The sequence below is a fragment of the Marmota monax genome, unplaced genomic scaffold (genome assembly GCF_021218885.2).
Source record: "Marmota monax isolate L192 unplaced genomic scaffold, Marmota_monax_Labrador192_F-V1.1 WCK01_AAM20220418_F8-fsc00012, whole genome shotgun sequence".
In the NCBI taxonomy this organism is placed as follows: Eukaryota; Metazoa; Chordata; class Mammalia; order Rodentia; family Sciuridae; genus Marmota; species Marmota monax.
This window is the reverse complement of record NW_026695227.1, coordinates 22,168,899-22,193,016: the sequence shown is the minus strand read 5'-3', so window position 1 is coordinate 22,193,016 and position 24,118 is coordinate 22,168,899. Positions and strand designations below refer to the sequence as shown.

General features: G+C 36.5%; 1 protein-coding gene across 1 annotated transcript in view; it reads right to left on the bottom strand.

Moving 5' to 3' along the window:
* Positions 1-24,118, bottom strand: part of Lrrk2 (leucine rich repeat kinase 2) — a 135,336-nt gene that overhangs the window by 80,507 nt on the left and 30,711 nt on the right. The window contains exons 13-18 of the mRNA XM_058576386.1: positions 23,267-23,391; positions 19,860-19,966; positions 10,758-10,902; positions 10,486-10,625; positions 8,831-8,959; positions 8,587-8,757 (exon numbers count right to left, since the gene is read on the bottom strand). Of these exons, the coding sequence (XP_058432369.1) occupies positions 8,587-8,757; positions 8,831-8,959; positions 10,486-10,625; positions 10,758-10,902; positions 19,860-19,966; positions 23,267-23,391 (817 nt within the window). The remainder of the gene's footprint in view (positions 1-8,586; positions 8,758-8,830; positions 8,960-10,485; positions 10,626-10,757; positions 10,903-19,859; positions 19,967-23,266; positions 23,392-24,118) is intronic.

The window sequence follows — 24,118 nt, the reverse complement described above, 5'->3', positions numbered from 1 at the left end:
CCAGGTGGGCAGACCCACGACCCAGTAGTACATGGGCGTGGTAGGAGGGGCAGGGCAGAGCCACCCTTCGCGCTTGCAAGGTAAACAGACCTGTGACAGCCTGGCGGGTCAGGCCCAGTGGCCTGCCAGTGTGGTACACACGTCACCCCAACTGAAGTAGGGGCAGAGCAGATCCTTCTCCCACGCCCGGATCAGGCCCTGCCGGTGTGGTGGTCACGTGACCCCAATTGGAGTGGGGGCGGAGCGGAACCGCCACCTGTGCCCGCAGGGTGAGCAGACCAGTGATCAACCTGCAGATCAGGCCCAGGGGTCCGCAGGCGTGGTAGGAGGGGCAGGGCAGATCCGTTGCCCGCGCCTTCAAGGTAGGCAGACCTACAACAGACCGGCGGATCAGGCCCAGGAGCCTGCCGGCGTGGTACAAATACCACCCTAATTGGAGTAGTGACAGAGCAGAGTCGCCTCCCTTGCCAGGAACAGGCCCAGCGTCCTGCAGGCGGGGTAGTCACGACACCCCAATTGGAGTAGGGGCAGAGCAGAGCCTCCACCCGTGCCTGAAAGGTGGGCAGATCTGCGACCGACCAGCGGGACAGGCCCAGTGGCCTGCCGGTACGACAGACACGTCACCCCATTTGGAGTAGGGGCAGAGTAGAGCTGCCGCCCGCGCCTGCAGGGTAGGCAAACCTGCAACCGACCGGCGGATCAGGCCCGGGGGCCTGCCAGCGTGGTACACTCGTCACCCCAATTGGAGTAGGGGCAGAACAGAGCCGCCGCCAGCTCCCAGAACAGGCCCAGTGACCTGCCGGCGTGGTAGCCACGACACCCCAATTGGAATAAGGAGAGAGCAGAGCCGCCGCCCGCACCTGCAGGAAAGATACGCAAGCAGTATGAAAAGACAAGGAAAGAAAGGACCACAAGCAATGCAGGTCAACGCAACTTTAGAAGAGGTAACAGCTGCAGCAGATGGAATGTCAGATAAAGAATTCAGGATATACATGCTTCAGATGATCTGGAGTATCAAGGAAGACATTAAATAGCAAAATCAGACAATGAAAGATCACTTCGACAACGAATTACGCAACCAAATCCAGGAAGCAAAGGATCAACTATACAGGGAGATAGAGGTTATAAAAAACAAGCAATCAGAAATCCTAGAAATGCAGGAAGCAATAAACCAACTTAAAAACTCAATGGAGAATACTACCAGCAGAGTAGAACACTTAGAAGATAGAACATCAGACAATGAAGACAAAGTATTTCAACTGGAAAAGAACATAGACAGCTCAGCAAGACTGTTAAGAAACCATGAGCAGAACATCCAAGAAATATGGGATAACATTAAGAGACCAAACTTAAGAGTCATTGGGATACAGGAAGGTACAGAGCTCCAAACCAAAGGAATGAGCAGTCTATTCAATGAAATAATACTAGAAAACTTCCCAGACTTGAAGAATGAGACAGAATCCCAAATCCTAGAAGCCTACAGGACGCCGAATGTGCAAAATCATAAGAGATCCACACCTAGACACATTATAATGAAGATGCCCAACATACAGAATAAGGAGAGAATTTTAAAAGGTACAAGAGAAAGGAAGCAGATTACATTTAGGGGTAAGCCAATCAGGATAACAGCTGATCTTTCAACACAGACTCTGAAAGCTAGAAAATCCTGGAATAACATATTTCAAACACTGAAAGAAAATGGGTTCCAACCAAGAATTGTGTATCCAGCGAAATTAAGCTTCAGGATGGAGGATGAAATTAAAACCTTCCACGATAAACAAAAGTTTAAAGAATTCGCAGCTAGAAAACCATCTCTTCAAAACATCCTCGCCAAAGCATTACAGGAAGAGGAAATGGAAAATAACAATGAAAACCAACAGTGGGAGGTAGGACAGTAAAGGGGGGGGGAAATAATCAAAGAGGAAAACAAACAATGTTTAGTAACAGAAATAAACAAATATGGCTGGAAGAACAACCCATATCTCAATAATAACCCTAAATGTTAATGGCTTAAACTCACCAATTAAGAGACACAGGCTAGTAGAATGGATCACAAAACAAGACCCAACAATATGCTGCCTACAGGAGACGCATTTGATAGGAAAAGACATACATAGGCTGAAGGTGAAAGGTTGGGAAAAATCATATCACTCATATGGACTTCGGAAACAAGCAGGCGTGTCCATACTCATATCAAATAAAATAGATTTCAAGCCAAAGTTAATCAAAAGAGATAAAGAGGGACACTACATACTGCTTAAGGGAACCATACACCAACAAGACATAACAATCATAAATATTTATGCCCCAAACAATGGTGCAGCTATGTTCGTCAAACAAACTCTTCTCAAGTTCAAGAGTCTAATAGACCACCACACCATAATCATGGAAGACTTCAACACACCTCTCTCGCCACTGGACAGATCTTCCAAACAAAAGTTGAATAAGGAAACTATAGAACTCAATAACACTATTAATAACCTAGACCTAATTGACATATATAGAGTATACCACCCAACATCAAGCAGTTACACTTTTTTCTCAGCAGCACATGGATCCTTCTCAAAAATAGATCATATATTATGTCACAGGGAAACTCTTAGACAATATAAAGGAGTAGAGATAATACCATGCATCTTATCTGATCATAATGGAATGAAACTGAAAATCAATGATAAAAGAAGGAAGGAAAAAGCATACATCAATTGGAGAATGAACAATAGGTTACTGAATGATCAATGGGTTATAGAAGACATCAAGGAGGAAATTAAAAAATTCTTAGAGATAAATGAAAACACAGACACAACATATCGGAATCTATGGGACACATTGAAAGCAGTTCTAAGAGGAAAATTCATTGCTTGGAGTTCATTCCTTAAAAAAAGAAAAAACCAACAAATAAATGATCTCATACTTCATCTCAAAATCCTAGAAAAAGAAGAGCAAAACAACAGCAAAAGAAGTAGAAGGCAAGAAATAATGAAAATCAGAGCTGAAATTAATGAAATCGAAACAAAAGAAACAATTGAAAAAATTGACAAAACTAAAAGTTGGTCCTTTGAAAAAATAAACAAAATCGACAGACCCTTAGCGATGCTAGCGAAGAGAAGAAGAGAGAGAACTCAAATTACTAGCATACGGGATGAAAAAGGCAATATCACAACAGACACTTCAGAAATACAGAATATAATCAAAAACTATTTTGAATCCTTATACTCCAATAAATTAGAAGATAGTGAAGGCATAGATAAATTTCTTAAGTCATATGATCTGCCCAGATTGAGTTAGGAGGATATAGAAAACCTAAACAGACCAATATCAATTGAGGAAATAGAAGAAACCATAAAAAGACTACCAACTAAGAAAAGCCCAGGACCGGATGGGTATACAGCAGAATTTTACAAAACCTTTAAAGAAGAACTAATACCAATACTTTTCAAGCTACTTCAGCAAATAGAAAAGGAGGGAGAACTTCCAAATTCATTCTATGAGGCCAACATCACCCTGATACCTAAACCAGACAAAGACACTTCAAAGAAAGAAAACTACAGACCAATATCTCTAATGAACCTAGATGCAAAAATCCTCAATAAAATTCTGGCGAATCGGATACAAAAACATATCAAAAAAATTGTACACCATGATCAAGTAGGATTCATCCCTGGGATGCAAGGCTGGTTCAATATACGGAAATCAATAAATGTTATTCACCACATCAATAGACTTAAAAATAAGAACCATATGATCATCTCGATAGATGCGGAAAAAGCATTCGACAAAGTACAGCATCCCTTTATGTTCAAAACTCTAGAAAAACTAGGGATAACAGGAACATACCTCAATATTGTAAAAGCAATCTATGCTAAGCCTCAGGCTAGCATCATTCTGAATGGAGAAAAACTGAAGGCATTCCCTCTAAAATCTGGAACAAGACAGGGATGCCCTCTCTCTCCACTTCTCTTCAACATAGTTCTCGAAACACTGGCCAGAGCAATTAGACAGACGAAAGAAATTAAAGGCATAAAAATAGGAAAAGAAGAACTTAAATTATCACTATTTGCAGATGATATGATTCTATACCTAGCAGACCCAAAAGGCTCTACAAAGAAACTATTAGAGCTAATAAATGAATTCAGCAAAGTGGCAGGATTTAAAATCAACACGCATAAATCAAAGGCATTCCTTTATATCAGCGACAAATCCTCTGAAATGGAAATGAGGACAACCACTCCATTCAAAATATCTTCAAAAAAAATAAAATACTTGGGAATCAACCTAACAAAAGAGGTGAAAGACTTATACAATGAAAACTACAGAACCCTAAAGAGAGAAATAGAAGAAGATCTTAGAAGATGGAAAAATATACCCTGTTCATGGATAGGCAGAACTAACATCATCAAAATGGCGATATTACCAAAAGTTCTCTATAGGTTTAATGCAATGCCAATCAAAATCCCAATGGCATTTCTTGTAGAAATAGAGAAAGCAATCATGAAATTCATAGGGATGAAGAGCAGGAGAAGAAGATTAACATTTAACAGGGATGAGAGGTGGGAGGGAAAGGGAGAGAGAAAAATAAAAGACTCAGAATAGCAAAAACAATGCTAAGCAAGAAGTGTGAATCAGGCGGTATAGCGATACCAGACTTCAAACTATACTACAGAGCAATAGTAACAAAAACAGCATGGTACTGGTACCGAAACAGGCAGGTGGACCAATGGTACAGAATAGAGGACACAGAAACCAATCCACAAAACTACAACTATCTTATATTTGATAAAGGGGCTAAAAGCATGCAATGGAGGAAGGATAGCATCTTCAACAAATGGTGCTGGGAAAACTGGAAATCCATATGCAACAAAATGAAACTGAATCCCTTTCTCTCGCCATGCACAAAAGTGAATTCAAAATGGATCAAGGAGCTTGATATCAAATCAGAAACACGCCGTCTGATAGAAGAAAAAGTTGGCTACGATCTACAGTCGGTGGGGTCGGGCTCCAAATTCCTCAATAGGACACCCATAGCACAAAAGTTAATAACTAGAATCAACAAATGGGACTTACTCAAACTAAAAAGTTTTTTCTCAGCAAAAGAAACAATAAGAGAGGTAAATAGGGAGCCTACACCCTGGGAACAAATCTTTACTCCTCACACTTCAGATAGAGCCCTAATATCCAGAGTATACAAAGAACTCAAAAAATTAGACAGTAAGAGAACAAACAACCCAATCAACAAATGGGCCAAGGACCTGAACAGACACTTCTCAGAGGAGGACATACAGTCAATCAACAAGTACATGAAAAAATGCTCAACATCTCTAGCTGTCAGAGAAATGCAAATCAAAACCACCCTAAGATACCATCTCACTCCAGTAAGATTGGCAGCCATTAGGAAGTCAAACAACAACAAGTGCTGGCGAGGATGTGGGGAAAAGGGTACACTTGTACATTGCTGGTGGGACTGCAGATTGGTGCAGCCAATTTGGAAAGCAGTATGGAGATTTCTTGGAAAGCTGGGAATGGAGCCACCATTTGACCCAGCTATTCCCCTTCTTGGTCTATTCCCTAAAGACCTAAAAAGAGCATGCTACAGGGACACTGCTACATCGATGTTCATAGCAGCACAGTTCACAATAGCAAGACTGTGGAACCAACCTAGATGCCCTTCAATAGACGAATGGATAAAAAAAATGTGGCATTTATACACAATGGAGTATTACTCTGCATTAAAAAATGACAAAATCATAGAATTTGCAGGGAAATGGATGGCATTAGAGCAGATTATGCTAAGTGAAGCTAGCCAATCCCTAAAAAACAAATGCCAAATGTCTTCTTTGATATAAGGAAAGTAACTAAGAACAGAGTAGGGATGAAGAGCAGGAGAAGAAGATTAACATTTAACAGGGATGAGAGGTGGGAGGGAAAGGGAGAGAGAAGGGAAATTGCATGGAAATGGAAGGAGACCCTCAGGGTTATACAAAAGTACATACAAGAGGAAGTGAGGGGAAAGGGAAAAATAATACAAGGGGGAGAAATGAATGACAGTAGAGGGGGTAGAGAGAGAAGAGGGGAGGGGAGGGGAGGGGAGGGGGGATAGTAGAGGATAGGAAAGGCAGCAGAACACAACAGACACTAGTATGGCAATTTGTAAATCAATGGAGGTGTAACTGATGTGATTCTGCAATCTGTGTATGGGGTGAAGGTGGGAGTTCATAACCCACTTGAATCAAAGTGTGGAATATGATAAGTCAAGAAATTTGTAATGTTTTGAACAACCCACAATAAAAAATTTAAAAAAATAAATAAATAAATAAATAAATAAATAAAAGTTTCTAGAAACAGACCTAGTGCTATCTAAATGCTATTTTTTTGGAATGTTATTATGAACTCTAAAATTTATACAGCTAAGAAAAATCTGAAATACTAGTAATGCATGTTTATAAACCTTTGTTGAGTACATATATACATAAAGAATGATACAAAGATGAACAATATGCTTCTCTTTCCATATAACCCACAAAACGTACAGGAGGTGTACATAGGTTATGACAGACTTACAAAAGAAGTAAACATTAATTGTGCTTGAGGATCTGGTGATGAGGGGAAGGCTTTATTTAATAAAGAAAATTTGGATTAGAACTTGAAGGAAGAGAACAATCAGATATGTGTTTGCATGGTTTAGTAAGAGACAGGGAGAAGGAATGAAAAAACACAGCATCACACACTTCAAGGGTGGCCAACAGCCAGGGATGTATGTGAATGACACTTCCAGGGGTATACAGTGCACAGGCTGCATGGACACATGATGAAGCTCTCAGAGGAAAACACTGTAGGCAGAGAAAGGGAAAACAAAGAGGTAATGGTTGGAAATTGATTGTAACAACAGAATTGTATGTTGTGTGAAAAATGTCTAGAGAATAAGTTGTATGGAGATGCATAGTAAGGGACACGTTTGAAGTTATTCATCCATAGGCTAAGATAGATAGACAAGTAAAATGAAGAACTGACTGGACAACACTAATAGGACATTGTTACCTCTGAAGTTCTGGGACTCTAAACCTCTACAACAAATCACAAGCAGCTGTACAATACACTAGTAAATTCTATAGTGAACAATAATAGAATGTACTGAACACTATCGAAGATAAACAAGTGGCCAATGAATGCATGAAAAAGTGCTCAGCATTACTAAGAATCAGGGAAATGCGAATCAAACCACAGTGAGATATCATTTTACTCCAGTAAAAATGCCTACTACCAAAAAAGACAAGATAACAAGCACTGGCTTGTTAAAGATGTGAAGAAAAGTAACCCATGAACACTGGTGGTACAAATGCAAATTAAGACAGCCATTATAGAAAACGGTGTATAGGCTCCTCAGAAAACTGAAAATGGAACTCCTATATGATCCAGTAATCCCAGTATTGGATATACATCAAATCAGTATGTTGAAATCAGTATGTTGAAAAGACATTTGCATTTCTGTTTATTGCACCACTATTTACAGATGTGGAAACAATCTGGGTGCCTATCAACAGATGAATGGATGAAGAAAATACAGTATATGGGCACAATGGAAAAGACATTTGCATTACCACATTTATTGTATCACTATTCAGCACAGCCAAGATGTGAATGAGTCTAGGTACTTATGAAAGGATAAAAAAAAAATGTAGCATATGTATATAATATGTATACAATAGAATAGCATTCATCCATAAAAAAACACTGAAACCCTGTCATTTGAGACAACATGAATGAGCCTGAAGAATATTATGTTAAGTTAAATAAAATTTTAAAAGAAAGTTAAGTGAAATAAGCCAGGCACAGAAAGACAAAACATGTTCTCACTCATATGCAGAACCTTAAAAGGTTGATCTCTTAGTAGTTGAGTGCACAATGGTAGTTAGCAGAGCTCTGGGTGGTTAATAGAGATGGAGGAGTTGTTGGTCAAGTATATATAATTACAATTATGTAGAACAAATATTATCTTAAAAGTCCATAATAGGCAAATATATACAGAAGTTAGTTAAGCGATTGCCTTGGACTAGGGATAGGAAGTAGTGGGTAGGTGTAGAGGCAGAGAAATGAGAAATTACTACTAATGGTTGTGAAGTTCATTTTGGGGTAATAAAACTGCTCTAAAATTGATTGTTGTAATGGTTACACAACTCTGTGATCAGATTAAAAACCATTGGATTGTGCACTTTGTGTGTGTGTGTGTGTGAGAGAGAGAGAGAGAGTGAGAGAGACAGAGAGACAGAGAGACAGAGACAGAGACAGAGAAAAAGACAGAGAGAGGGAGTCTTGCTATGTTGCCCAGCATAGCCTCAAACTACTGGGTCAGATATCCTTCTGCCTTGGTCTCCCATGTAGCTGGAACTACAGATATGTTCCACCTCTCCAACTCAGACTGTATACTTTAAATAGAACTGTATGACACGTGAACTATATCTCAATAAATCAGTTTATTGTAAGACAAAGGAAAAAAGAACAGGAGGTTAAAAAAGAGACAGAGAGAGAGGTCTATCCAGTGACAGGGCCAAATAATACAGAAAAGACAAAAGTGAGGCATTGAATATTTACCTGACAAATTAAGGAAGTTGCTTCGTTTGCTTGATTAGCGTCAGCTCCCAGCAGCAGCAGGCATTCAACCATGATGCTATTATTCTGATCACATGCTCTCTCCAGCATCACACTTTTTAACTCATCATCCATAGCTAATTTTGCAAAGCATTTACAACAGAGGTTTAGAAACTAAAAAGAATGAAAATGAGGATTAGAGCCAGCTCCGTATGTAACACTAGGTTACAGGTGAAAAACGTGGTACCTGTGGATCCTTTTGTTCCATGATATTGGAAGACATCTGATGGAATATTACTGAATCAAATGAATGATGCACCAGCAGCTTGGGAAAGGATACTGACAATTCAAATATCGCCAAGATCGTCTGAAATCCCTGAAGGTATGACCAAAAATAATAACATAAGCAATTATGGGCAAAAATGAATAAATAAAACAGAGAGCTTGTATATGATACTTAATATCTAATACGTTTGCTTAACTGAGTGGATACATTTGCTGGGTCCTATTCCATGTTAAAAAAACAATCCTGTACTCCTTGCTCTCTTGTTGCTGAGAAATACAGCAGGAATACAGAGAATAAATGGTAGCCAACCAACCATCCTCAAACAAAGCAGGAAAAAAGGCTCATTCTCCATACAATTTGGCTGTTAAAGATCCCTGTCTGAAATGATACCTTCCAGATCAAAATCCAGACATGAACCATGATCTGAACAGATGATTCAGCAGGATTATAGCTCCAAATAGGAATTTACAGTAATTTTTGTTTTTACTAGTGGATTGGAGATTAGTTTCTCTAAGGAGCCAAGAATTTTCCCAATTTGTGCTGTTCCTTAATTGTTTTTTATCTTAGAAATAAATGTTCACTGCTAGATTACATTAATGTTGAGTGTATTTGAGAAGGCATTCTGAAGTGTATATTTTATTTTACTGTTTTATTTTGTTAACGGGAGTGAACCCAGGACTTTGGACATGCTAGGCAAGTGCTCTACCACTGACCTATACCATTGGCCTTCCCTTTGCTTGCTTGCTTATCTGTCTATCTATCTATCTATCTATCTATCTATCTATTTATTGGTGCTAGAGCTTAAATTCAGGTCTTGCACATGCTAGGCAAGCATTCTACCATGGAACTACACTCCCAACTCCCCCGCCCCCAAATAATACACACACACACACACAAACTTATTACAATACTACAACCAAGACAAAAACTCTTAAAGAAACCATTTGTTTCACTAAGATTACAAAATAACAATTTCTTTCTTTACTTTTTAAAACTCCCCACATAGGAGGGGTCTTGCTATGCTGTCCAGGCTGGCTCTGAACTCCTAGATCCTCCTGTCTTAGTCTCTTGAGTAAACGGGACTCCAGATACACACCATCGTATCCAGCTAGTGATTTATTTCTTAACCTCTCCTGAACTAATCATAGAGCATCTTGAACTCTTTACAAAGACAGTTATTATATATCATGCTTTAAATTGTGCTTAATTAGAAATATTTTAAAATATTATTTTGCTTCAGGGAAAAAAATCAAGAAGTAAAATTACTAGAAATGAGTAGTCCACCACACAACACAGAGAGTGACAAACAATGATAACTTGTGCTTATCTAAAATCTAAACAGAAAAAGAAATCAGCTAACTGTAATTTCTTTAGCACATTTTCATGGGAAAGACAAATGGCACACAAACAGTAATTTCAGAGATTTAATAATGAAACACTAGATCTTTAGAGAGTCAATCCAATTCTCTTCGCCTTCCATAATTAAAATACTACAAAATGATAAATGGTTTTTAATTAACTAGAATACCCCATTAATGCAAGTGGGAATTGCATAAAATTCCCTGAAAGTAAAATCTTCACAAGTTCCCAAATTTCCTTACAGATAATGCACATACTTTAATCTGTACTTCAGCAACATCTTTAAATCGTTGTAAACTGGAAACCAGAATTTTTGCCAGCAGATGCCCAGTTCCTACACTTAAATTCTTCTTTGTAATCAAGCATCCTATAAGACTTAAACCCAGACACTGAATTTCTAGAATAAGAGAAAAACACAACAAAATTAGTTGTTTTAAAACTCAAAACTGAAGAAAAAACTACAGATATCCAACCAAGAGCTAATGGCCTATAAAAATCAATTCAAAATCCTGTGTTCAAATGTACCGACCTTGGTCATCTGGATACATCTGCAGCGTGTGGAGTACTGAATCAATAGCACCTTCCAAGGATAATATCCCCAATGCATCAGGGAAATGTACTAAAGAAGAAATTACTTTTAAGCCACATTTCTGAATTCCAGGATTTCCAATGAACTGAAATCAAAAGGTGTTTAAGAATTTTGTTAAAAATGAGATCTCAGTACTTATCTCCGTTAAAAACAGTTAAAGATTAATAAAATGTAGGTTAAGTCATCCAAATACAAATTAGTATCTTTAATTCTGCCCTCTATATTATTCATTATTTTTTGCATTAAGAGCTGGCACTGTAACATCGATCAAGTGCTTAGTCAGTAACATGGTTTGTGCTTTCTTTTCATAGTAATCTCACAAAATTCATATGATATCATTACTAAACATATTTTGGAGAAAGGATGGTCTTGCCAATAAATGGTGCTGGGAAAATTTGGTCTATATCCAGAAGATTGAAACTTGACTCCAATCTTTCACCCTATACAAAATTGCGTGATTATTCCTACTATGAGACAGCAAACTGAGGGCTAGAGGTTTAGTCACACAGACTGCAAATTGCAAAAAACTAAAGCAAACCAAGAATGTTTGATCCCAAAGCTTATGCACTTACCCAGTAAAATGCACTGCTGCTATCTCACCATAGAAAACACTAACTGAGCATTTACTCCACTCTAAGAGCTTTACACACTTTATTTCCATTTATTCTCTTCAAGTGCCTCATGTAATAGGCTCCTCAAACTTTAAAGCTTTGGGAATAGGCACTCAAGTCACATAGCTAGTGTCGGGCACAAATGTGTCTCCCTTAACAGCCCATGGATCTCAATCATAACATCTTCCAGCCTCTGTAATCTGGATTTGCTCCAGGTGATCTGACATCATTTATGCCTGGCCTAATAGCACCACTTCTTTTCTGGGCTATCCTCATTGAGAAGAAACAGCTAACACATTGGTTGACAACCAGTCATGTCTCCCTTCTTTTGATGTCTGTGACATATATCTAAGCCTTGCACTGGTCATCTCTACTTTTCCCCCACGGAAACACTGCTCTCCAAGCTTCTACCATAACGTCAATGCCCACCTTATAGTTCTTCTTTCAAAACTTACAAGGTTATCCTTCTCCGATTTTAGCTTTCCAGTAGATAATGTTGTGTGCATACCAGTGTCATAGCATCTCTATCTCTAAGATCAGATTGCCTCCACTACAGGTCCAGGGGAGAGTTGAAATAGCTTCAAGTCAGACTTCCAGCTCTGTGTAGCCTCTCTAACCAAAATCGTCTGTCCTCTCACTTTTCTCACTTAGTACTCTCAAGGAGCAGATTTCTACCCGGTCTAGTCCTTCAATGCCCCTAAAGTGTCTTCATTCAGCATCCATTTTTTTTTTTTAAACAAGGGATGGGAAGAAGCATCAATCTCTCATCCTAAGTCCTTGTTCTCCACCCCTAACTGCTCAGATTATATCTCATCTCCTGTACCATTTCAATAGGACACTCTTACCCCTGCCTCTTAGCAATTTGTTCCTGTCACTATTACCATCCTACTATCTTTTGCTGAGTAGTAAAAGTACATCAGCTTTGGAGATAGATTTGGGTTTAAATTCTGTGACTCTGTGGACCATCAGGAAAAAGAGAGAGAGAAAGAGAAAAAGAGAGAGCAAACTAGATACAGTGACACATGTCTATCATCCCAGCTTGCTAAGAGCCATAACGCATGGCATCTTTGGTTGAAAGGTAATGCCAGCAAGCCATTGAGATGATAAAGATTATGTTAAGATCTGCATTCAATTGGATATTAGACCCCTGCTGTCCGCCTCGGCCTGCTACTTGGGAAGAACTAGCTATAATTTTTATTTTGTCCCGTATAGGCCACCACACCAACAAGAAATCCCTCCTCCGGAAATCCCTCCTACTGCACTTCCCCAACCAATGGGAACTCTCCGGGAGTCCTGTGAGAGCTCCAAGGCAGACAGCAGGGGTCTAATATCCAATTGAATGCAGATCTTAACATAATCATTATCATCTCAATGGCTTGCTGGCATCAACTTTCAACCAGTGGTAAGACACCCCTGGGTTCAATCCTAGTATCTCAAAACATAAAAAAATTTAAATTTTTAAAAAATGAAATAACCTTTATTCAGAAGTGGTAAGGGGTTACTTAAGAAATATAAGGAAATTCAAAGTCATAAATGTGAAGTTGGAAACATGGTTTGGTGTATGTCTCAGTGTGCTGGTCTCTAAAACAATCCCAATAACACAGTGCTATTACAAGGATAAAATGAGAAAACTCTGTCCATGCAATAGACATTGGGTAATGACCACAGGTCAAGCCTTGGATAAAGCACTCTCCTCTAAATGACAGACTTAAAAGTTATGGGAGGGGCAGTTTCCCTTAATTAATCTTCCCTTTCATCAGGCTACCACTTTTTCTTCATTTCTGAACTTATTAATAGAAAAGTCTATACCGTCTACCTTCACATTTCTCCTGCTCCTTAATTCCATATAATCAGCCTTGTCCTAACCATCCTGAATTAAAACCATTCAAGGAAAAAAAGTCCAATAACAACTTAATTGCAGCTTTCTCATCCCTTGATTTCCATGACACAGTACTCTTCCCTGGTTATCCTCAAACTTTGAAACCATTCATTTGTCTATCTCCTTAACAGTGTCTTCTTTAAACTCCAATCTTTATGCTAAGTTCTTTTCTTAAAGCTCTTCTATTCAGGAGTGGAATTTTATACATGAAATCCACAGCAGCAGCCATCCCCATCACAGCAGCAAGCACACTCATACTGCCAAAACCCAGGGAGCACTTGCCAGGAGCCAGACCCTTTGCAAAGCACTTCACATACATTAAATCATTTAACTCTCACAAAAATTTCATGATGTAGATACACTATAATTATGTATACATATTAATAAAAAGAATTCAATTGCACAGAGTTTTGAGCAGATAACTCAAGGCACAAATCTAAACTCTCTTAAGCCCTAAGCCTACATTTCTCTTGGCTTGACACTGGCATCTTAAAATTCACAGGTTCAAAGTCAAAGTTTAGCATCTTCTCCAAAAAAAGAGCCAGGTTGTCATTCTGAACTTTCTGTTTGCTTAATGGTACCATCATTCTTGCTTGACAGGCGAGGCTAGCTTCATGGGTGTGCACCTGTGTGGTCATCAATGGCTCCACGCTTGGAAGGTTTCCACCCTTGGTTTAATACTCTTCTGTCACTGCCTTGAAATCTTCAACAATTTTCAAATAAGAGGTCCTGTATTCTCATTTTGTACTGAACCCCATCGTTCTTTTAAACTCAAAAAACATTACAGGCTTATTTTTTTGTGCTAAAATTATGTCAAACTGATGTTTATAAAGCATCCATCTGTGTCTTTAATATCTTCACTTCTAACCCACTTCTGCTTAAGTATTGCTCTTTGCAATGGTGAGCTCCCTTAGGCTCTAGCCTTTTCAGATCCAGTTCAAGAGTTGATCGATGACTTGTAACAGGGAATCTGTGACTTGTCTATGCAAAAAAAGAATTCAGAGTGTCACATGGTCACATGTGACCATGTTCAAACTAGCTGATAACTAAAAATAGACATATTTGATTTCTAATAGCCTAATGAACTTCTTAAAAATCTCTGTGTAGATATACATATTTATGTATTATTGGTATATATATATATTATGTATGTGTGTGTATGTATGTGTATGTGTGTGTGTGTGTATATATACACACACATACATATATGCAATTTGCAAGCCTAAAATGGACTTTCCTTAACCTATCTAATGCTCTGTCTTGAAAAGAGCAGTTTACTGCATTGCTATTTATGTAGGAATTAAAGTTAACTTACCAGTTTCTATTTAGCAAGTGTTTTTCAAGTGGAACTTTTGGAGGAATGAATGATGGAAGAACGTCTACAGACACTGCTTGGAAACATCCTATCACCCATGCTTTACATCTTCAAAAACTTTTCAATAAATCCATAAACAATAGAAATAGCTACTTGAAACAGCCAGGTAAGCAGTTCAAAGGGAAAAAATGTCCACACTGGCCTCTGTCCTCACCACCAGCTAAACAGATAACTAACGAAAGGAAAAATGACTATTCCTTGGTCATTTACATTGATGTTGTTTCTCCATTCTCCTTTTTCCTTTCTAGATCCCACTTTTTCTCTTAATAGAAATAAACAAAACAAAAATGTATACATTGAATAGACGAAATGCTGCTGATTTGTGATCCCTTTGTTAGTCTCTAAAATATTAAAAGATTAAGGTAAAAGAGGCTAACATCATACGACTGATGTCCACAGAAAGCCATAATAATGAATATATATATATATACATATAATAAATATATATATTATATATACATAATAAAGAGGTCCATCTATCTACATTTATATTACAAAATATGTAGTATAAACATGCAGTTCAAGAAAACTTTCCAGATTCGATGTATAGCTATCGTTAGAATGAGGGCATCATATTCCAAGACTAAAATTGAGATATACCTTAATAAAGTGACTGGAATTTGAGATAAAGAATCTTTTGCATAATCAGGCAAAACTATCAAGTCACTTAAAAGTAAGAAAAGATGAAGCCTGTTTCAGACTTCTCCACTTAAATAATCAATACGAGTACACAGCAAAAGAAAATAAAGCCCCAATATTTTATAACCAATCAAAATGTTTTCTCAAGAGTTCAAACATAAAACCAAATATTCTACACATTAAAATATTCAAGGAATGCAACTTTTAAACAAATTCTGACAACAAAGCCATGAATGGAAAAAAAAAACTGTAATGAAACAACTTGTAAAGATTTAATCCCCCTATTTGAAGGATTAAGAAGACAGCAACCTTAGGAAGAACAGATATAAAGCTGACTGTAAATATTGTAGAGCTTCCAGTGAAGAATCAATTTACTTCACAAAAGTCAGTAGGAAAGCAAGTTTTTGGTTAGATGTCAAAAAAAAATACCTTTCAATCTAATAGTAATAGCATTAAGTTACATTTATTTAATTCATGCTACGTGCTAGGAATTGTACTGATAGTTTTACATGAAACACCTCATAAAATCATCAAAATAACCCTAAGTGAAAATGTTTATTATCTCTGTTTCATACATAATGAATCTGAGACATAAGTAACTGTTCAGTCTGTAGGTGACAGACCCAGACAGATCCAAGTCCAGCTATCCTGTCTCCAGAGTCCACAACTTAACTATATAAAATTTTGTAAAGCTGAAGCCATAAATGCAAACACTATAATCTGTAATAACAAGGTGATGGAGATGAGGGAAAAGGCATAAAGAAGTAGAAATATATTTTTAATTTCATTAAAAAGTGCATATAGTGTGATAAAATACATGAAGAAAAAAAAAAAACAATAGCCTGGGATATAATCAGATTAATGGAAAATTTGAGATTTCTTTCCATAGAAGCACATTAGAAATCTCACTTTACTGCTTTTTAATCTCTACATAGAATCATATAGTTTGGTAGGAGTATGTAGGATTTGTTTAGTCTGTTGCTGGCCATTGTGTTATCAGGACAGATTAAAATAAACTGTAGTAAAAATCACAAAATTTCAGTGGCTGAAAAAATAATAAGTTCAACTTTTGCTTCTGCATGTTACAGTCACTCAGGAACCTCTGCTGACAGAACAAACACTGTTCCAAACACTGCAGGTCACAGTGCCTGAGAATGTTGGGGAAGATGTCTCACCACTTATTAAATGTTTGGTCCAGAAATGACAAACATTTAATTACATTACATAACCTCTAATTATAGCTTCTGCTCCAAAACGAGTCACATGCTCCAAAATACTACCCTACAAAATATTATTCTAGAATCACCAAAAGGTAGTACTAACCTTCCTCCAAGCAGCACTAATGGTTATCAAGTAAACATTTAGCTTTGTTGCTAAATGTTTATTTGTAGTATTATAATATAATAATACTACAATGACCTGCTCTAAAAAAAATGTTTTGTGTACATGTTCAAGTATATCTATATTATAAATTCTTAGAGTGAAATTGCTGATCAGAAAACAGATTCATTTTAATTTTGAGGGAGATGACCAGATTTTTCTCAAGGAGGACTTTTTTATTTAAATTTACATTAATAAAGATTATAGTCGAGAACTTTTTCATATGTACATATGCCAATTCATTCTTTACCTGTTCATTCCATTCATCTATAATGTGTTTAGGAAAAGGATAAGGTAAATACTCAGCTTCTTCTGTTTTCCTCAAGTCACTGTAGAGTTAGTTGTTAACAAAAATTACTGAGTGAACTACTTTTTCTCCAGCACTTGGGGACTATCACATACCAAGTGCACACTTTCATTTTATCTATTTCTTGAAACATCATTATGGGCCACTGCCCTGCTCCTTCCAGTGCCAGTGTAACACTTTATTCACTAAAGTTTTATAAAAATTTGATAATTTGTATGATTTAGCCAAATTTTCAAAATTCTCCTGATTATTCTTGCAAATTGATTGTTTCATAAAAATTGTATACTAGTTTGCTTAGTTCAAAAAAATGCTAATATTGTTTTATTAAGGGTTCATAAATATAAATTTTCATTTTTGAAAGTCTTACCAAAAAGAAGACACATCTTTTTGTTTGTCCAGCTCTTCCTCTGCACCTCTGAGTTGAATTTCATAGTCTCTGTAGAGTAGACCTGGAAACCTTTTTGCAACTTTGCTCATACGTAATTTCCTCTTATTATTGTGTGATTGATTTTGCAGATGTACTCTGTCTTTGACTAACTATTATTTACAACTGAAACAAATGTCTTCAATATTTAATCTGGGAATATTCTGCTTCAAGATTTTTGTAAAGCATACAAGCTCTTTCAAATGGTGACATTTCGTCAACAGATTCGTTTTACTTTACTGGTTCCATGACAAAGAGAACTGGAGTGTCACTGCATACAAAACAAAGATGTGACCAAAATGTTGAGAGTCTATTTGTCCTCCAGAAATAACACAGGACAAACAGATCTCTATGGAGCAGGTGCTGAAAGTTTTCATGTGTAAAAAGCCAAAAAGGCTTAGGCATAAATGCAAGGTCAATGTTCCAAAAAGAAATTTTAGCTTCAACTTGAGTTTTATTGATATATTTATATATCTAATCACTGATTCACTTGAATAAATACTTTTCTTAGTTTCTGCTTTGTAAATGACAGCTGAATCTCAATTTTTACCTTATTTAGAATTCTTCTCTCTGGGTTTAGATTTAGCACTGATAGTTCATTTCATTATGTCTGTAATAATTATACCTAAAACTTCCGATGCTTTGTAACTTTTACTCAGAATGAGACATACAATCACAGAATTTCAGAGCTACAGAAGTGACTTGCTATCATCTTTTATATTCTCTTTTCTCAGTCCTGGTGAAGGATCAGGGGAATAACATTGGAAAGATTTTTGAAATAAAGTATCATCACTTTTATTTCCCCATGACCATAACTGCCACCCCAAAGTAAAAGTCATCACTGAATGAGATGCTGAGTACTATTACTCAGGGGTTGGCATTGGGGGGAAAAGCAGTTCTCAATCACTTCTCCTAGGATTTAGTAAAAGAACGTAAGGCTTGAAGCTGAGCAGCTTTCTCCACATCACAGTACTTGCAGGCTTTCTTGACTCCTGATTCCCTCTACTAGAAAAGGCTGGCTAACCGGAACCAGAGCTATCTGTAAAGCTTTTCTAGTGTCTCTGCTTCTACCAACACTAACCATGAATAAAACCACTTCCGCCTCCATGTTCATAGAATAGGTTCACAAAACTAGTACTGTTCATAAGTGCTAATATAGAACAAGTGGTTTTAAGTGTGGTTGTTACTCCCTCGGCCAGATTATGAGATCCACCACAGAATGACCCAATGCAAAATCACTTTTGTCTTCCCAATGCCCAAACCAGTTCCTTCCTATAAATATGGAAAATACTTATTTTTCAATAAAAATTTCTGAATTAAACTTAACCCATTATACCATATATTCTTTCTATATTTAAGAATTTTATTAAGGTTTTGAGTACAAACAACTCACATATCACAGACAATTACAACACAAAGTTCAGTTTAAATTGAATTTTTAAAGGCAATATCTCTGGAAGTTACTCTAATTAATTCAGAACATTTATCTAAATATAGCAAACTACAAGAAATCATTTCTATGAATTATTCTGAGTACTATCTTCCTTTCATAAGAACATTAACCCTAATCATTGTTTAAATTGTTACTCATATCTTAATGAAGAACCAATTTATTGTATGGTAAACTTCCAAATTACCTTAATTCCATCAGTACTTTTTTGCATTGCACAATATGAATGTAATTCCTCTCCTTTTTATACTTAGTATTATTTGTTGATATTTGAACTATTATGTATAGCATAAATGAACACAGATATGTAAATACCTAAAAATAAGAAGAAACAAAGCACACCAAACCACTTCAGAGGTTATCTCCTCTGAAGAGAACAATGAAGTCCGGTATCAAAGAAGATTTTAATGTTTTGCCCGGATACCTTTGCAGGCTGAACCATTTACCATAAGACCACAAAAGAAAGGTGAACAGCCAGAGAGAAAAGAATAAAAACAGCAGCCATGATTCTCAGCATCACTGATGAAATTTATCTGCACATCTAAGTCTTTGGTTGTCTTTCTGATTGAGCAAATTGTTACTAGCAATCAAAAGAAGTTTTTCAAGTCCATAGTTGACAATACACTTACCTTATCTGGACTGAGTTTAGTATTCATCTCATTGCCCTTCACATCTTTTATTTTTTTTTTAATTGTTTTTTGGTTGTAGATGAACACAACATCTTTATTCATTTATTTTTAATTGGTGCTGAGGATCAAACCCAGTGCCTCACATGTGAGGGGCAAGCACTCTACCACCAAACTATAGCCCTAGCCCGCCCCAAACATCTTTATTGTCACCGTATGTACTAACCACATGACTTGCTACTATCATAATAAACGGAGGGTGGAAAACTTAAACTAACACAGTCCTCTAGATCCCAAAATTTAGCATTCTAGTTAACAGTATAAAAACAGAAAAACTTATATTCAACATACCCTGTTCAAAGCTGCTAAGACCAGTTTGTGAATATCATTCTTGAAACACTGTTTTTTAACCATATTTAGCTTATGCTGAGATTCATCACTGGATTCTTCTGGCATGCCTAAATGCAAGAACAAATAAATACACCCACACTGAACAAATCATCACTTATTAAAAATTTTCATAATTTATTCAACATCATGCATGTATACATTTTTCTAGTAAGTATTTCCTTATCCAAGCACTAACACCTTAAGGAATCTCTAAAAATAGTTCATCATTGTATGTAAAATAAATACAATGAGTATGGACGTTTATTGAAATTAAAGTAACAAGTAGTGGGCTGGGGATGTGGCTCAAGCGGTAGTGCGCTCGCCTGGCATGCGTGCAGCCTAGGTTTGATCCTCAGCACCACATACAAACAAAGATGTTGTGTCCGCCGAAAACTAAAAAAAATAAATAAATATTTAAAAATTCTTTCTCTCTCTCTCTCTCTCTCTCTCTCTCTCTCTCTCTCTCTCTTTAGAAAAAAAAATAGCAAGTAGTTACTCGTGGTGGAAAAATATTCTGTAGTAAACAATCTCTTGTTTGCAGGAGTAGGCTGTGGTTTAAGATTTTGGAAGGTTTTTATGCAATAGTGGAGAACTTGAGAACATCTCAATGTTATTGGGACACAATACAAAAAGGTCAGATATGAAATGCATCATACAATAAAAATAGCTGAATAATTATGAAAGAATAATTTAAGTTTCAGGATTATGATTGTAGAGAGCATGTCATTAATTTGAAGTCTTCTAAAGACTGCACAAAGAAAGTTATTTAAAGAAAACATACTTCTTATTAAGATACTTTATAGCTGAACTATTCCAAAACTGTTGAAAATAGCCAAAAAATCAATTGTATATTATAATAGTAAAATTATAATGAAATAATATTTTCCCAAATTTTAATATAATTATTAATAAAGAATTAATCATAAGTGTTCGATTTTATAATTTTTTGAGTAAGTTAATTATAAATTAATTTATAATTTTATAAATGACTGCATATAGCTTTTCTTTTGCCTACTAGATATTTGAATGCCAACGACATGCTTGGGATTTTGCTATATGCTGAGAATACCACAATAAAGAAGGCAGGCTGGGTTCCCATCCTCCTGGAACTTTGATTCTTCCTTTAAAATTTGTTACAACAGGGTCTGACATTCACTATAGCTCCATGTAAGGGGAAAGTCCCTTAAACTCCCTGTGTCTCATTTTCAGTGACTGAGACCATGTAAAAGTAATACACAAGTTTGTTATTAAAGAAATCTGGATATGGTCTATTTCATCAATAAATATCCTAGATACCTTATAAGGACATCAACTTAACCTATTGAAACCAATGTTATATTCAATCTCAGCACTACCAGAGTACAGATACCATAGTCACTCCTCTATATGTAGACTGATACAGTGCATGTTAAGTTGTGCTATGCTACAGCATGGTATAGTGGTGTAATACAGCAACACAGAGCAGAGCAGATACTTCAGCCTCTACCTAAAGGGCAAATACTTACATACTGGTACATTTATAAAATGTATCTATTAAAATATTTTTCATACATAAATTAGAGCCCTAAAGTAATTATTTTCAAGACTACCCTGAATCATCCCAATGATTATTGACTAACAATGCTGCTTCAGGGTCAATCTGCAATCAATGGAAGAAAAAATATTGTATCCAAAACTTGTTATTTGACTACTTAAAAGACCATTATTTCATTAACTAACAGACTTGATTCTGCATGTCTTTTGTTTATCTTCACAATTCCAACCCATGGCCTCAAATGAATGAAGTTGACACCTTTAATGATAACAAAAAGGGGGTAGTGGTTGTTTTATTCTAATCCATAAATTTTTAAAAACTCATAATAGTATATAAGTAAAATTATGTTTGTCAAAATAATATGTCCTCATGTTTAGTAGTCACAATGTCAAATAAAACACCTAATCATCTCTTAAATCCATCCTGTCTTTCCACTGCCCCTTCATCCACTGAACTAGCAACAACCTCCAGCCCAAATCCCCTACTTAGTCTCTCTCCCTGCCAATCATCCTTTACACCATAGTGCTATTGCTGAAAATTGCAAATGTGGCCACTACACTGCAATTTTTAAGCACCGTTCATAAATTTGAACTTTCATAAAGGAGCACAAATTTCTCAGCAATGCATTCAACGTCCCTCATTTCAGGCCTCCTGTTTGTCCACACTGATACCCAAGCACCTCTCTATTCATTCTCCTCACTCATCCCAAACCATGTGAACTTTCTCCTGCTTGAAAAGTCATCTAATCCTTTCTAACAGGCCAGCGCTCAATTTCAACTACCAAAATCACCCTTCAATTTCAAGTATCAAAATATCTAACCTACTTTTTTTAATACATTATACATACCTCCATCAATAGTCTTTTAATCTTTCACATATTTATCTATGATAGATCTCACACTGTCTTGTGATTATTTACATGCTCTATCTATTTCTGATCTCCTATAATACCACAGCACGCGTTTCTTTCATTCATCTTTTGAACCACAACAACATCATCAGAGTGTTCAGAATATAAAAGGCACTTAATAAACATGTGCTGAAAATGTGAATGTGTAACCGATGTGATTATGCAATTTGTATTTGGGGTAAAAATGGGAGTTCATAACCCACTTTAATCAAATGGATGAAAGATGATATGTCATGAGCTTTGTAATGTTTTGAACAACCAATAAAAAAATAAATAAAATAAAATAAAAAAATAAACATGTACTGAAAGAATGCAGGAGCAGGTGTCTTCAACTGGGCTTTGCAGGACAAATTACAATAGATATAAGTAGGAGGTAAAGGGGACAGAGGGTAGAAGCCACTAGAGTTAATGAGTAAAAGTGACATGGGTATATTGCAGAAAAATTAATTCAACACAGAGGAAAAGAAGGACTGAAATAAAGTAAGAGAGGACTATGAAAGTTAGTTACTATTAGTTCAGGCAAGTTTAAAAACGAGGCTCAAACTTGAACTTGGATGATGGCAAGAGAAATAGAAAAGAAATATCAGAGATAACTACCCCTCTTAGAGAAAGAAAGCTCCACGTTTTTCTGAGGCCACAGCTCAGTAGTAGAGCAACTGTCAAGCATGTGAGAGGCCCTGGGTTCAATCCACAACATTACCAAAAAAAGGAAGAAAGAAGCACCAATAACAATACATTTTTTAAAAAAGGTTTTCTTATAAATTATCCTATTTGGCTCTTCTTCTACATTATTATTATCTCTATTTTTATTTTTGGTTGGCAGAAAATCATCCTTTAACTTTTGCCTAGAAAGTTGAGGTTTCATGAAAAGTTAAGACCCTATTGAAACTGCTGTCTCTTCCCACAATCACTTTTGTAACTTACCTGGCACTATAAAATGTAAAATAGCTCGAAGTGCCTCCAGCTGCACTGATAATGATGTCTCATGACTTTTCATAACTGTTATTATTTTGGGGACCACTGCTGCCATTGTATCCAGCGAAGTGTTACTGGAGAAATAAAATTGACATGTTTATTAGAAATACAATCTGATTCAATTTTACAAACACCAAATTGAAACAAAGGCAGAAAAACAGAATCAATATATTTTACCAGGAAAGACTATCTAAAGATTACTTGAATTCAGTGATGTGAGCATACATAATTCAAATGAACAGTGTTCAATTAAATACTGTCCTTAAGAAGTAGAATTCACAGTAACCCATGAATTTTTTACTTAGTTTCATAAAATTCACACCTTTCTTCTGATCTACATCTGGGTCACTATCAATAACCCTAAAATGAAAGTGTTATTACCCCTATTTTCCAGATAAAGAATTTAGGTGGCTAGATATTAAACTAGAAAGTAACAGAGTCTAGCCAGTACCCAGTCTTGTCTGATCCTAGGAGACTTTTCCATCATACCAAGTTGCTTCTTCCATATTTAACAACACTGGAGTTTTTAGCTGGTGTTCATAATTAATTTTAGTTTATATTAATGCCTTGGTTTCTTTAAAGTATTTACACATGTCTTCTTCACCAATGAGCAAATGTCACTTGACTAGACCTCAGTAGGTACTTTGAACTTTCATAAGGCTCTCTGCTTTGCATGTGCCAGGTTAACTGAAACTCATAAGTATCAAACCATGTCCTTACTTGGCATGATTCCACTTTCACTGATACATATACCCTCTCTTTCATCTTAAAGTCTCACTTAGAAAGCATCCCTTCCTTGGA